General features: G+C 42.2%; 3 protein-coding genes across 3 annotated transcripts in view; 1 reads left to right on the top strand and 2 right to left on the bottom strand.

Moving 5' to 3' along the window:
• Positions 1-533: 533 nt before the first annotated feature.
• LOC128758200 (inhibitor of growth protein 1 homolog) lies at positions 534-1,919 on the bottom strand. Its single transcript, XM_053864108.1, has 2 exons — positions 1,796-1,919; positions 534-912 (listed from the first exon to the last, which is right to left on the bottom strand). The coding sequence occupies exons 1-2, from the start codon at positions 1,853-1,855 to the stop codon at positions 640-642; spliced, it is 333 nt and encodes a 110-aa protein (XP_053720083.1). The 5' UTR covers positions 1,856-1,919; the 3' UTR covers positions 534-639.
• Positions 1,920-9,341: 7,422 nt separating this feature from the next.
• zgc:114119 (Mediator of RNA polymerase II transcription subunit 30-like) lies at positions 9,342-13,362 on the top strand. The gene is made up of 5 exons (XM_053864101.1): positions 9,342-9,521; positions 9,695-9,921; positions 10,234-10,392; positions 11,498-11,587; positions 13,080-13,362. Exons 2-5 carry the CDS (start codon positions 9,697-9,699, stop codon positions 13,173-13,175), a joined length of 570 nt encoding a protein of 189 aa, XP_053720076.1. The 5' UTR covers positions 9,342-9,521; positions 9,695-9,696; the 3' UTR covers positions 13,176-13,362.
• A 1,923-nt stretch (positions 13,363-15,285) lies between these two features.
• Positions 15,286-16,348, bottom strand: part of ext1c (exostoses (multiple) 1c) — an 86,020-nt gene continuing 84,957 nt past the window's right edge. The window contains exons 11-12 of the mRNA XM_053864100.1: positions 15,965-16,136; positions 15,286-15,901 (exon numbers count right to left, since the gene is read on the bottom strand). Of these exons, the coding sequence (XP_053720075.1) occupies positions 15,716-15,901; positions 15,965-16,136 (358 nt within the window). The 3' untranslated portion in view covers positions 15,286-15,715. The remainder of the gene's footprint in view (positions 15,902-15,964; positions 16,137-16,348) is intronic.

Here is a 16,348-nt window from a genome sequence, read left to right on the forward strand (position 1 = left end):
CAAAATTCTTCAGAGAAGAATCGGAAATTGAAAACTATTTCCACAATTTTGACTTTCTCACTTGTCACACGGTTTGTCAACGGTGTAGCTATACAGCACTTTCTGAGTGGGTGTGATGTCCACCAGTAACTGCCCTGAGAACGGCCTCAAGGGGGAGCCCTCGAGGTCAGGCGATCGCTGGCAAGCAAGTCAACAGGCAGGGAATGTCATCTTGAGTCGTCCTAGTAATAGTAATGCAAGGGCCGTTGTTTTATTTTGAAGTTTGGGAAATGGTGTGGCGCGTTTTCCTTCCATTTTTTAAGGAATTACTCGCTGCAACAAGTAATAACTAGTGATGGGTAGCTGAGGGTCCTTGACACAGTATTGAAGGGTTGGTGAGGTTTCATGAAACAGTGTCCTGATTTGTAAATAAATAGATTTATTTGCTCAAAAAAAAAAGAGGTTATATATATATATATATATATATATATATATATATATATATATATATATATATATATATATATATATATATATCTGTTAACATCGTTGATTAATTTCACACTGAACACTCAGTTATGCCATACATAGCTAGCTTATCTGCTACGAAAGTGAAAAGGCTGATGCAACTTTTAAACTTAACACCTCACCTAAAGAGAACTATTGAAGGTGTGAGCTGTCAAATGGAGCAAGTAACCAGAGAGATTGAAGAGCTAATGACATGAACAGCAAGCTGATGGAGGCGGTGAGGCTGATGGTCGAAGAAGGTTTTGGCTTCACAGTGCCGCCACCACCGCTTCCTCCGTTGGATCCTCCACCGCCGTTGCCTCCGCCACCATTGCCTCCGCCACCAGGCTGAGTGCTGTTCCCACTGCTGGAGTTTGTAACTGAAGCAAATGCAGTTAGTCCAGTGCGCTCTTCTACTGCTGAAGTCTGAAAGACCAAGGACAGTGAAATGACAGGGTCAGATGAAATAAAAGAAAAAAATTAATGACTCATTCTTTAGACTTTAGAATTTTTTTTTGTTGTCATTTAAAATAGACACCGGTCGTGCTTATTCAAACCAAAATTTCCATGCACAGCCCAAGACAATACAATGATGACAGTAGAATAAATAAAATCAATAAGCTAAAAATAAAATCTGCGGTAAAAATGTAAGTTGTAGTTTATTATCAAGTGATTTAGAAAACCCAACATATTTCTTGAAAGTTGATTTCATAACCCATCTTCTGTCCAAACTCATATGAAACTGTCACCTCTCAAAAACAAAATATCAAATATCAAGACTGTTGGTGGCATCAAAAGGGCTGATGCATGAATGACATGAAACTATTTGTTTTGTTTAACAGATTTAACTGGATCACACAATCGAAAAACTTCCAATCCACATACCTTGGTGCAGCCCTTTTATGGAAATGCTTTTTTTCTTCTCTCTTTATATTTTTTCTTCATGCATTGTTTAGTTTTTTTTTTTTACGGGGTATAAAAAATAAGATTAGTGTAACATGTTCTGTTTTTCCAGGGGTGTGACTGTGCCTCTGGATTTCCTCATCATTCGGAATGTAACTGATGAAGACTTAAATTGTAAACTCTTGTTGTGATATTGGTGGAATGGGTCTTTTTAAAATGTAATAATCTTTTTTTCAACCACATTTGACTGGAATTTGGAGAGAACCAGATATATTTTTTTAAAATGGAGATTTTGAGAATGATCCCCTGAAATATATGTATAAATATAAACTGAATTTACTCTCAATTGACTCCCAAAATGCTTGTATTCCGAAGCAAATCCCTCAAGCTTGAGAGCCCGTTTTACCTGAGTGATGACTGCCTCCAGCAGAACCAGTGAGAAGAGTCCCAGCATCCAACACTTCATGCTGCTTCCAGGATTTCTCTACCGGGTACAAGTCAATCCCCCTCTCCTTTTGTCAAAGTTGAGAGCAGCCAATGTGAGAGTTCGTCTTACTTCGGCCAGTTTTATACATCCCAGAGCTCGTGCACCTGATAATCATTTCCATTTGGGTCCAGTCTCCACCCTGGTTACACCATTAATGCAAAACTCCGATTTGAGTCACTTCCCGATGATGTAAAATCAAAATGCTTCCATGCGTCTGCGCCCCTAAGATGAGCATTGCATAATCCATTTTCATTTTTATTTCATTATCCATTTTTTGTGAAATGTTTGCTTGGAGATCAGGCTTTGGTTCACGTCCCACCCAGACGTCCTTGTGTGTACATGTATGTTCCCCAGACATGTTTTTACAGTGTGTGTCTGCATGTCTGTTTGCATACACAGGTGTCTTTGAACATGTGTATACTGACCCCCCCCCCCACCTCCTCACGCCACCGGCCCTGACACACATCAGCTGCAATTCTCGATAGAATGAAGACCCTCCATGTTTATGCTTCGATCCGATGAAGTCTGACGAAACATCTTTCTATCACACAATTTGTAAGGCAAATAAAAACAACTTAAGGTGCTTTCGAACCGCATTTGAATGTGATGCTTATGTATTTAAAACATCTTAGTACTATGTAAATACCATTCCCAAAGTCAGCATGTCCAGTGATCCGAGGAAGGTATGGTGATTTGCAGCTGTCAAATAACCCAACTTCCACTGTTCCTTGTTTTGAAATAGGGATGGAACAGTATCACCTCATCACCTAAACCATCCAGTTTTCATGCTTCGCTCTTGTCAGAAAAGATGGAAAGGCGGACCATGTTTCAGGCTTGGAAAACTGGCATGTTCATTCTAAAAACAGATGTAAAAAGCATTAAATGGGGATCATGAAAAGATAGTTTGGGCAGATTTTCTAAGCTCTCACTTGGACCACAATGGCTTCCATCCATCCATCTTTCATCCAGGTATGGGCACAGTTAGACCCCTAGTGGTACTCCATCACCAGCCTTTTCTCTGGATGGAAAAAGGGCCCTTTTTGCTGTAGCCCATTCATTAAATTAAATTTGTCAGGGAGAAAGTAGCAAACCTCCATCTCATCAATTCCAGTCAGATATGTGGTGCATTTATTTCAGTTGCAGACAGAATTGTTGCCCAACAAGTCCAATAGACATGGGCGACACATTTTCACGCCATACGCACATGAAATTGGATTTATTTCTGTGATTTGAGTGTTTTTTGTGTATAAAAATGTAACATTTTCTGGCTTTGCCTTATTTATAACTGCGGCCGGTCGTGTGACAGGAAGTCATTGAAATACTTTTATTTTAAAAACACTTTTAGATCCAAGCAAACAACATTCACTACGACGAATAATATTTGAATGAATAGCTGTGCACATGTTCACTTCCTATCCCTGAAACTTCCACCTGTTCCTCTGGAGGAATACTGAGGCTGTGAAACCTCATGAAACCTTCAGTGCTGTTTCATGAAACCTCATCTACATATGACTACTGTCCTCACTATAAGATGTGCCACCAATGCACAAAGACAATGTCCCAAATCACATCCTCTGGGTTGCGCACATTATTTTGACAGTGAAAGACGCAAACAAACCCAAGTCTTGCGAACTAGATTTGCATGTATTTTAGTAAACAACCCCTACTGGACCTAGAGTGTCAGATAGGAACCTGCCTGTAATGTGGCTGGAGTGCTTGTCCCGCCTGCCTGAGACGCTGCGTTGGATGTCATGTCAGAGGCTCCTCCTGGGGGTCCCACTGAGGTGGAGTCAGAGAGACTTGCTCTTGAGCTGGGAGGAAGTTTGTCGTCAGCCGGTGGAGAAGTGGTTTCGGTTGAATTACTGGCCGATGTTTGTGTCCGAGTCGTACAATCGACACATCCAGTGACCGTTTGTTCCTGTGAAGAAATACATTATTAATATTACAGACAGTTTTTTTTTTTACCTGACTACTGTATAGCACAACAGCGCTGTTCAAGTGCTCTCATGTAGCAGGTTAGAGGCATGGACTTAAGCATGCCACTTAGCACTTGGCAATGGTGGGTGGTTGGTCAGAGCCTCAGAGCCTCAACCTATACATTCCGTGCCATTTATGCTTAGTGCCCTTAGTTCCTGTGGGTTCCTCCACAACATAGTTTCACTCCTTGGATGTTTTATGTAGACACACCACCTCCAATTGTCATTGTTGTTGCTTTTGCTGTGTTAATCTGTTAACAAAGCTATATATATATATATATATATATATATATATATATATATATATATATATATATATAAATATATATATATATATATATATATAATTACTAAAAACTATATACTATAAAAACTATATTACTAAAATACATATATATAAACTTGTGAAGTGGTTCCTCTGCACTGGTTTTCTAGACAGAAAAAATGCATTTAGACTTTGCAACCCTTGAAATTAACCTTGAAGGTGTGAAAATTGAACTTCTTCATTAGTTAAGATCCAAGCCTTATTGGCCATGTCACCAACACGTGAGAACAAAACCGTCTTCCTCCCTTGAGTGACATTTGCAGCAACAACATGCAAAGCTTCGTGTCTTCCGCTCCACCCAAGTCCATGAGCCATGAAGACGGAGCTTTGCATGTTAAGTGACTGCTGGTGAATGCAGAGGTGGAATATGTATATCCCAATGTAAAGTCACCTACCTGAAAGCTGCTAACAACGACCACTGACAACGACCACACGCGGAGGATAAACTTCCACATTATTTTGCGCTTCAGTTTCCCTTCCATTTACAATTCCTCCCGCCGTCTCTGCCTTCTTTTATACCGTCCTGCTGGTTATCACTGAGGAATGCTGGAGATAAGTCCAAGCTTAGATTTTTTTTCAGCTATCATGAACAAAAGAAGAATTTCAGTGTGTAACAGGACAGAATAAATATGTCTTTGACAGAGACTGGAGAAAGACATGCAGGGATCGATCATCTGAAGTACATGAAAAACATGAGGTGAGGTGAAGAAGAGAGTGATGCCGGAGTGGAACACGGCTCGTTCACAATATACATGCACCAAGTCATTGTGCAACCAAACTTTTCTTTGTTGATTTCTAGCTCATACTCTTTGCTAGTAATGAGTAGATGAGATTTCATGAAACAGTGTCCTTATTTTCAGTGGTCACCAGATGGCACTGTCCACCGTTAAATGTTGGGACTTGAACTGGATATTAGGACACATCAACCTTGCAAAGGTCTTTCATGATACCTCATCTACCCATCAATAGCAGGGGATTAGATCAGCTGGGAAAAGATGTGTTAACTTGGGGACCAGCCTATGAATTACCTTCTGCCGAATGATGGTGAAGCACAAGTGTTCAGTGCTCGTGATGGACAAGTTGTTCATCTTCATCTTTGTGGTGGTTTAGTGGGTGAAATGTATTTATGAAAGTTGCAGTCCATTTAAGTTGATGTTGATGTTAAATTCGACCGACTTATTCTGAGTTCCGTTTTTCCTTCCATTACTAACTTTTGACCTGGCGAAACAAAAACAGATGATATAAATGGAATGTGACCACAAAAATGTGTCAATAAAATGTGCCACTGATACTTAAATAAAAGTCGGTAATCATAGAGTAGGCATTCTTTCACTCTGAATTCCCCACTGTGGTTAGAGCCAATGTGACAAAATGTGATGAATTCACATCCGCTCACTTGACCTGCAGCGAGGGTTTTGCAGGCATTTAATCAGATTCATCTTTTAACAAAGATTAGCTATTATGAGGCAGGATTGACTGGAGAGAACGTCCAAGAAGAACAAACCAAGTATGGGCACAAATGACAGAAATCTGGTGAATAATAATCCGGATTATGATGAACCGGCTTGAGCTCAGTCGGGCTGAATACCGGAGTCGTAGTTTTGAATTGACACTTCCATGAATGGCTTCCTCTTTAAAGTAAAGAAGCTGGACTTGGTGGCTGTAGCAGCCTCAGCCAACCTGTCTGTCAAATGAACAGGGGAGGTTTTGTTGTGGAATAATTTGACCTGTGTCATTAGAGTTACAAGGATAACTTGTTTCTCAGTACCAATGGAATGTTTAACAGATATCTACCCACTCTGTATTCCAAATACGCCAGAGATGGCTACCTTGGGCTGGAGACAGGAATGTATGTTTTGTCTGGAGATGCCAGAAGCTCTTGTGATTCAGCCAGAAGGCCAAACGTGGATATGCATGTTTGTGACGACGTATCTGGTCCAAGGAGCGCCCTTGATCCAGCCCCTACTTAATGTGTCTGTACTTTGAACAATTTGATACTGAGCGATGTCAAGCGATGAGATGATGTTACGCTGATGTGGAATAAAACAAAGCTTGTATCCCGCTACTTCTGTGGTTTCTTCCGCTCCCAACTCGACGCCCTGAGAAGTGTAAACCCCGCTGGCCGGACCACATAATTGGCGCCCAAACGTTCGCACCGAGGATTGAGGAACGTCTGACTCGATCCCCGCAGCGCAAGGCGTCCTGAGGTAAGATACCGTTTTCTTCCTCAATGTGCTGCTGGGTGAGAGCTGGATGCAGAATTGACCTCACGGTGAAAGAACCAGAGAGTGGGGAGACGGAAATCCACAGAAGTAGTGCCAAACCGACGTGTACACAAAAAAGACCAACAAAAAGGCTATTTGATACTGAGAAGCACTTGCATACCGAGAAGTGCTTGTGTGTTCTGTGAAAGCGCTGTAAATTGAGATGCGCTTGTGAGTTGCAACAAGTTTTAGAAACGTGTATTGTTTGTTTACTGCGCAGGCCTTGATGCCCGAGGTTAGTTTTTCCGGTGAATAACGACGCGGGAGTGTGACTATTTGGATAAGGGACGAAATGAGCCCGTGGCCTCCAGTTTTTGATAAAAACTGGTCACCCACTCGTTGCCATGACCGATACCGACAAGCTAGGCGTGGCCTATAATGTATATGCGAAAATATTTTATATTTTCTAGGTTCCTTTAGAGATCTTCACTCTTCCACGTCAAGATCTCTAAAAGAATACCACGGATGAGAATCTGGTGGAGACAACCTGTGACAAGTTGTGGAAAAATACAAACGTCCAGTCATTGTGAAACCAGGTCGTGAGATCCTGAATAAACGACAGCACACTCACTAGGGGCTCATAATCAATGATGCTATTATTACTATGAACAAATGCTGCATATAAAGAGCAGGACAGAGACCACCACTTAGACTAAGGACAGACGAACTGTGTGTGTATGTGTGTGCAGTCATGACGTGTGTGACAGTGTGTGTACCTGTGTGAAGTTTAAAACGTTTATCTACCTCAACTACGTAGAACTCTCATGCCACAGAACGGAGAGAGCTGTGTGGGTATATGTGTATGGCCATGATGTGTGGATGATATTGTTATTGATATTATTGACATTGGGTGTTGTGAATTGAAGTGTCGAAGTTTACCTTTTAGACTATACTTTTACTGTATGCAGTTTTCATGACAAAGAACAGAGCAGTGTGTGTGTGTGTGTGTGTGAAGGCGCGCTGACGTGCGACGGGATGAGAAATACAGAATCAACAGAGTAGAAGGTTTGAACAGATAACAGGTAACAGACTTAAAGACAGCAACAAACACAATGAATCATGAACCTGGAGGTCCATGTTTTACTGGGATATTGGTTCACTGTATGTTTAGCAAATCTTTTAAATACTAAAACTTGACAACCAAAACCAGGCCACAGTGGGGATCCTAAACCCCTCCACCACCAGGTAGACCTTGAAACATTGTATTTATTGTGTACTGAATCCCTGAACTGATGGCAAAACAAAAAATAAAAATCCAGTTCACTCCCAAAATTAAATCACTTGTTGCTTGAAAAACTTTTAAACTTTTAAAAGAGTCAAAGTTTTTAGTTTTTTTAGTTACTGAACTTCTAACATCCTTATTGACAAACTTCACATTTTTGATAATGATATTTTTTTTGTGAATTAAAAATATATGTAAAAATGGTTGAAGTTCATTGCCAGTTCATCTTTTTTTCAATGTATCATGTGTCCATGTAGTTTCAGTTCAACAAAAGGGAAAAGGTGTGGAAGAAACAGGAAGAAAAGCTGTGGCTTCCTCAAAGCTCCGGCTAAGAAGAAGGTCAAAATATCAATAATTGTATGAGGAAGTGATTGTCAAAACATAATCCAAGCTGACTTCATACGGCCTTGTGCGTTTCTCGGATAAGCACCGTTTGAGGAAGTAAGGCGAGCATGACGTCAGAGGGGTGGGGGTCACATTGACGTGATTTTGCGGCGTCTTGAAAGGAGGCAGAAGTTCGTCCAACGTAATGAAACTCAAGATTCAGTTTAAAAGCTTTCAAAATCAAAACTTTCTTCCCAGTTCTTGGACTGGTGATTGACGAAACTTGACACATAACTGGTGTTTATTCCAGAACTATTTACATCTCACTGAAGGCATCACAACTATGAATGGAATTAAGCAGTAAACAAAGAAGTGTGCAATTACTTAAAACATGTCTTATATTTTACATTCTTCACAACAGCCACCTTGATCACTCTTGGCTTCTCACGATGACCTTCATGATGCAGTCACCTGATCAGGTTTTCCAACAGGTGACTCCATCATGAAGCTCATGAAAAAGGATGCAGGTTTACACCACTGGCAACAAAGCAAAAGGTGGCTACTTTTGACTCATCTAAAATATGAAACATACTTAGAGTTTTGGTTGCTACTGTGGGAATCATGATATTTTACTTATGATCATATTCATCAAGTATCTGCTATTGAATAAACTGCTTTATAATGCTTTGTCTAGTGAAAGATTGAATCCAACAGACGCAGTTATAATGGATAAGGTAACCTCAGTTCGATCCAGTATGAGAGGTGTGTGTTTGATAAGGATAGTGTGGGAGTTATGAAAGGCAGGAACCACCCAGGAGACATCTAACCCAGAACCGGTCCAAACAGCATGAGTTGAGCCTGAGTTTGTGGGGACATCAGGGAACATCTACCTTCCCCTAACTGAAGGAATGTCGGAAGATAAGGAACCTCTGGGACAGCGATGGGTGAGGAGGATGAATTACGGAGGATGAACTGAAATGTGTAATAAAAGGGTCAGGGCCAGAGATGGTCTTTGTCACTCTACACCACTGGAGCTAAGGCTAAGTCAGGCGTAGTTGTGGACCCACAGCTCTGTTAGGGTCATGAGACTCCTCTGTCAGGGAATACATTCTTTTGGATTTTAAGTTGTGGGTTTTTGGTTGTCATTCTCACGAGTAAACAAACACGCGGAAGATTCATTAAAGGTGTAAATTCCTACACTACATAATTCCTTAGATCCTGCTTGATATATTTGATCTCTTCTGTCTGTATCTACAATGCAGAAAGTGGTAAAAAAAAAAAGAAAGATGCAAAAACACTGAATCAGTTTCTGTCGCCATCTGCTGGTGAAATGTGCACATTAGGCCGGAAATGACGTCATACAGCGTTGCCTGGCCGCGCTTCCTGACTTCAATGAATGGAGCTTGTTTTGTTTGAAATGTAAACCGTCCGATTTGTGTTTTACGATAAAACTATTAGAACTAGAACGGTTTTGTCTAGAAATGAGTCGGGATACAATTTGAAGTGCGACTTTATTCACCTCTCGTTGACGAAGGTGAGTGTTTGTCGTTGCTAGCTTTGACTGGACGCGCGTTGTTAGCTAGTTGGGTTGGTCTCGCTTTACGTGTTGCGACCATGAGGCTTTATATTGTTGTTCTGGGTCAGTGGTGCCGGGCTCATCACACTGGACGGGAGAGTTGACGCGCCGTCTTTTGTTTGTTTGGCCAGACATGGCAGCCTCACTCCCACAGAAGGCTGCAATGGCAGGCATGGCCCCCCAGCAACAAGCCCACCTCAACCCCGGCGCGGGTCCGGTCCCGGGTCAGCAGGGAATGCCTCCTCAAGGAGCCCTGAGAGAGATCTCCCCCGTGTTCCTGTGTCGAATCGGACAGGAGACGGTCCAGGACATCGTCACCAGAACGATGGAGATTTTCCAGATCACAAGAGCCACACAAGTAAGACACAAAAGTGCATCGATTCTAGTAGTAATTCATACTAAAATACTCAAGAGATAAGTGCCGATTTTACTAGTTAAGGGCCCCTGAAATATTCTGTGATCCTAACATAAATCTGAACCAGAGTTGTTGCTCATTTTAATAAACCATTTCTTATTATTAAGAGAAAATAATTGTTGAAATGTGTGTCCTCCGTATGAAATATGATTTGCTCAATATTCACAGAAGACTTGCTTCAGCTCAAACTCCACGTTTCATCTTTAATGTTTGAGGTTTTTCTTTTTTAAAAATCTTGTTTCATGTTTTATTCAGCTGCCCAACGGTGTGACCCAGAGTCAGGCCATGTACCAGGATCGCTTCGGAAAGCTGCAGGAACACTTAAGACAGCTGGCTCTGCTCTTCCGAAAACTGAGACTTCTGTACGAGCGCTGTGTGGAGATGACATCTGACCTGCAGGAGGCACCGCCAGAGGTTAAAACGTTCCTCATTCTTCCTACAGTATATCACACTTCCTACTGGCCGCTGTGAAGCCTGTATTACTCATAAGTTGATGCGTTCGGAGTGACGAACACAGTAACATGTTGTATTGTGATGTGAATAGTAATAACAAATACAGTGGTACCTGGGTTCTCGACCACAATCTGTTCCAGACGGCCGTTCGAGAAGCGATTTGTTCGAAATCTGAATCGATTTTTCCCATTACAATGAATGGAAAAAGAAATAATGTGTTCCAAGCCTTAAAATAGGCTTTTGTAGGAGTGAATGTAGAGTGTCTGCTGCAGGTGCGCTGTTCCTCTATGTGTGTGGCCGCTGCATGTGGGAGGGGTTGCCGAGTGAGTGACGTCTCTCCAGAAGTGAAGAGGTGCCCGGTGCGTGTCCAGCTCTGAATGTGCGCTTCTGTGCAGTTTGGCTGTGACAAAGTCATAAACCAAGTCACGCTCTGTCCCAGACTCGCCTCATCCCTGTCCCAGCTCCAGCCCACAACAGGACATCAAACCCTGGAGTGAGCGCTCCAGCACCTCCCCTGTGACACTCTACCACGGTCCAGTGCGGAGACAGGAAAGGTTTTACACCTCAATATGAAGAAAAAACAGATGTTCGAATTCCGAGACGTTCGAAAACCGAGGCACCACTGTATTTGGAAAGTGTTGGAAACACTTGTGTAGTGTCAGAGGTTGTTTTGAAACGTATTTGAATTTAAATTGCTCAAAATTAGGTGTGAAACGTATGTGTCCTCTGATGTGTTCTTTATGAAATGAAATGAACTTTTTTGGGGTCGTGAAGGTCCACTTTCCTCGGGTAAGTTAGTGTTATTATCACAACTAGTGGACAATGAACCCGTCGGCAACTGACTTAATAGTAGATTATAGTCGACTAAGTCAACTGCTTTTTGTATGTATGTATCTTATATAAAACATCTCTTGTTGAATCCATTTGTATCATGATACGATTACTTGACATGATAAACATCACATAATGAGAACCGTGTTTTCTCTGGTGTAGTTACATCACAGCAGTTTGGATGTTTGCTCTGTAAAAACAATGTCCCTAACACGGATATTCTAACCTAATGCAGCTGGTACCATATATGGGAGAGGAACTTACCGTCGCCCAAGTGGAGCCGTGCAGTCCTGCGGTCCACCAGGAGAGAAATGAAGTTCTCGAGGTCTGTTCTCTGTTTTGTTTTGTCTACAAATGGGACTATAACCTGCATATAAATGTTAAAAAATTAAACGTTTTGAGCAGGTAATAACCATGGTGGTGTCCACCATCATCAGTTTTTTCCAGTTTATCAACACCAACCTGCAATTGAAATATAGATTCGCAATGGCATGATTCCAAAAACATCGAAGTTAACGGGAGAATTCTATTTATGGCTCCTCTCAATGAAGTATGGTGTTATTGCTCTTTGTGTCCTCTAGGGGGTAGCAAAGGTACATTTCCCGTTGTGTTTTGGCACATTCAGCCCTCTGGACGCCACAATCGAATTTGATAAATTTGAACGACAGATGTGCTTCATGCAGCAGAATTTAAACATAAAACTCTCATAGAGGTAAAGTCATTACATCAACGTATCCCCAACTCCTTTCTCAATTTCTGTCCCGAGTGTCCCTGAACATCTGGTCGCCCAAAGACTACACATCGAGTTTGACTGACAGCTGGTGAGAGCAGCAGCACAAACCTCAGTGAGCTTAAACAGAGTTGCGACTCAAACTTATTCTACAGTCCAGGTTTTCAAGAACAAAATGTCTCTTTTGTTTGCAGTAACAAAACACTCTGAGAGTGTCAATAAACTATTCAGTAACCTTTGTTCTCCCTCCTCCTCCTCTGCAAACCACATGCAGCTCCCTCCTTGGTTCAGATCAGTCGTATTCTTTTCTATGTCTGTGTATAGTTTTACAGAAAGAATTTGACTTTGGGCAGTTTAGAGTTTGCACTGTACATTGTGAAACTCAACCCAGTACCTTTATCTTCACGTTTTGTGTGTCTAAACATGATCTGTCCACACGAGGCTCATCTGTTTGTATTGATGGCTTCTAATGTTATATGTACATAATGTATTAACACAGAGGCACCTCAATCCCTTACAATCCGGAATCAAACTATTTTAAATATTAGTTTCAAGAAAATTTTCCCCTGAAAAAATGTCATTTGAATGCACCACAAGAATTGGTTGGTTATGCCTGAACGCACCCAATGTGTAAATGTAGTATAACATCATGAAGAAAATCTAAACGTTATTTTAGAAAGCATCAAAACATTTTATTAGAAACTAGAATAACACTAAATATAGTTCAAGAAAAAAAGGTAAATATGCAAGTGTAATAATACATAAAAAAAACCCCCAAAGTATCACTAAAAAAACAAAAAGATTTAGCTGGAATTGTAAAATAAATAAATGCTGTCATTGTTTGCTCAAGCGCTATGTTTCCTGGGCTTGCTGGAGCCTTCGACTATCAGACGGTGCTGTGAACCCAGCTCTGCTGGTGACCAGATAAACTCAGGACGGACTTTAAATGGAAATGAATTTGCATGTCTCAATTTTCATATTTAGTTTTTTCATCTTGTCTTTAAATCCATCAAGTTAGTGTTCATTACTGGATCAATCCGCTAGGCACGTCCTCGTTCTAACGTCAGTGATCTGTGTCTCCATGCAGAAAGTGCGCCTGAAAAACCAAGAGATGAAGGTTCTTATGGATCAAATGCGGAACCTTTTGTGGGACGTAAACGCCATGTTGACACTGAGAAAATGACGGCCCTCCACCCCGAGGTGTTTCCTCCCACTCACAGCGATTCTTCCAGACGGCCATAAACTGTTCAAAAGCAATCCGCCTGACTTGTTTTCAGGACGAACATAAATGATTTTTTTTTTAATGAAACTGGCATATGTTTGTGTGAACACCAGGCAGCTTCAAACTCATTTAAATGTTTTAATTACAATGTGTTTATTGAGTTGTTGCGGGCCAAGTATTGCGTCGAAACTTGTTTGGCCTTGGGCACGCGTTTTGGGTTGAAACACTCATTACATGTATTTCTGAAGTTTCGCCTCAAGGATCTCGACTCGAAACTCGCTTGACTTCACTTGGAGAAGAAGCTGCTGTGACAAGTCTGTTTGCTTAAAAGAAGACAAAAAAAACAAACGCTCGGCAGGTTGCGGGAATATGAGTTATGAATTTCAATGAATTGCTCGGCAGCTATGAACCTCAGGTGCGTCTGTGCTCGTGTTCAATGAGGTGGTCTTCCTTCGTGCTCCATTACTGACCTATTTACCAAAAAGGGTTGTTCACCAGTTCTGTGTTTGAATTTAATTTTGTTGAAGAGATGCATATGTTTTTTTTTTTTTTGTACTTGTGTTTTAAATTGAAGGTCTGTGCTCGTACAAGTCTTGTTATTAAATAGTGTACAGGATTCCAAACAGTCTGATCCTTTATGGCACTGGCCCCCAACCACCGGGCCGGAACCCAGTACCTGTCCGCACAAGAAATAATTATTTCTGTTTTCCGTAATAATTTTTGTCTGAATTATCTTTTATTTTGAAAATCCTTTTTTTTTTTTTTTTAATGACCGGATTCTCTCGGTTAAGCCTCGGCGACTTGCGAGCCAAAATTTAACCCACAAGCTCGCAAAACGGCCGTTTCTTTGCGAAGGAGAAAAGGCTCAGTGAAGAGACAGGACAAGAACCTACGACTTCCAAGACGAAGAAAGTTACCAGTACTGGGAGTCGTACTTGGAAATATGGCTTTATCGCGACCGTCTACCGTCTCTCCTACATGGGACTGTCTTGTTGCAGAGAAACAAACTCGGGGCTCCCATTGCTTTTAGGGTTTTATCAATTTTGTCGATTTTTGTGTTGTATCCGTATGTTCTTTTGAAGGCATGTTTAAACGTTACTATAGCGACCAGAGTCAGAGAGCATTAGGGCACTGGTCCAGAGGAGACTTTGTGAGTCTTAGTGGACACACAAACATGCAGAGGCCTGGCAACTTCATACCACCCAGGCCACGTTCCGATTGTCAAGTGTTGACCGGTCCGTGGTGATAAAAAGGTTGGGGACCACTCCTTTTTTGTCATGCAACTGCTGTAGCAGAGAAATCTTCAGTTATACACATTGATAAAGGGAACTGAACCCAACTGTTTCACTTCTCACATATGCATACTGACACTATGTTCTCCACTGGAACCTCAACCACTTACATTTAAGTACCGTGTTTACTGAATTGCTTGTAGTTAGTGGTTTTTCCTGAGCTGTTACCACCAAAACTAGGTGCGAAACATCCCTCAAGATGTACCACAGCAATGGAGCTTTGCTTTTAGCTGGGTTGTATTCTCCTGGTGCTCTGGCTCCAGTACACAGACAAGACCTGGGTGTGTGCCACACTGTCCCATATAGTGTCATTCAGCATCAGCCAGAGTTGGTGGCTGTGTCTTACTGCAGTACAGGCAAGTTCCTTGACTGAGTCTGACGTCTGAGTCCAACCATCTTCATCAACCTTAGAGTCGAAGACGCTATGAAACTTCCGCTTCAGTCACCAGACCTTTCCGTGGGACTCACCACTCCACGATGGAAACTTGCAAACAGGATTTGTACACCATACACAGGAATCTCCTCGCAAGGTGGGAGTGTGAGGAATGGAGTGCCAGACCAACCGACGTGTAGATGCAGCGTCTCCGGTTACAACGAAGCTAAACCAGTTGAAGTGGGTGAAGACAGAGCTGAGCCAAAAGCCAATGCCCTAAGTAATTGTACTAGTTGAACACTCAATGAGTTTGACAATGTGTCTGTTGGTTCATGTCAAATATCCTGTTTGAGTGAGTATGGCCAGTTTTTGAGGGAAGTGGAGTGTTTTATTTCCAGCTTTAATAAAAGACCAGAATTTGCGCTTAGAAATCAATTCATTTATTGGACCATGTTTTTATTATGTGTTATCATCTCCTTTGCTTGGCAACCATCCCGGCACAGCAGTTCAGTTACACTCACACACGCACGCACACAGACTCACACTCGCTCACCACCCAGAGTGCACGGCACCAGTGCAGAGTACCATGGGTTCTTCTGGCATTAGCTGCCTTCTCTTCATTGTTTTAACATCAGAGCCATCAAAGGTTTGTCTCCAGAGGCCCCTAAACTCTCTTCAAGGCCTCTGATAATGTTTTTAGGTGAACATCTTGCAGTTCTTCTTCATTTTGCCTTCATGTATGTCCAGTCTGGGACAGTCCACCAGGGTCTGCCATGCTGTCACAAACCAACCTGTTTCTGACGGGTCCATCAGAAGGCCACAAGTCCAGCCCATGTTTATGCCCTTTCCAGGTCTTTGTACTTCTTGCGGAAGACCGACACCTGATCCTTGAAAAGCACTGGGTCAAGGCGGAACTGCGAGTGCACCAGAGGCATGTAGCCAAACCAGTTGGCAAAGGTGTTGATGCACTCCTGGCGTTGGTTGAAGTGCTCAGGATTGGCCCAAGGAACCGTCTTCGTGCCCTGGTGAGTGAAAGAAGCGGTGAAAGTCTAATACCACTAGCTCGCCGCGAGTGGTCTACCCACCTGCGGGCCGGGAAGCTCCTTGTACTGCTTTCTCTGGGCCACTTTGATCGGTGGCAAGTGCGTCACAGCAGAGACCAGGAAGTTCATGAGGATGTCCTCACAGTTGGAAGTGCGATCCACCAGAGTTCGCAAAGACTGGGGCAGGTAATGCGAGAACAGGTAGTGGTAGTACCTGCAGACATGGCAGTGAGAAAATATGTGACTGACGCGGAAGTTGAACACACTATCAAGCCCCTTTCCCGAGCCACTTCAGTGAGGGAAAATAAATCAATTACAAATCCTGCCGATCATCTTCCAGTGGTCATTTAGACGGTGGAATCTCTTGGGAACTACTGTGGCAACATCTTTACATGACGGCCGAAACATCGCGATGGACTTCTGTCT

Source organism: Synchiropus splendidus, chromosome 4 (assembly GCF_027744825.2).
Source record: "Synchiropus splendidus isolate RoL2022-P1 chromosome 4, RoL_Sspl_1.0, whole genome shotgun sequence".
NCBI lineage: Eukaryota > Metazoa > Chordata > Actinopteri > Syngnathiformes > Callionymidae > Synchiropus > Synchiropus splendidus.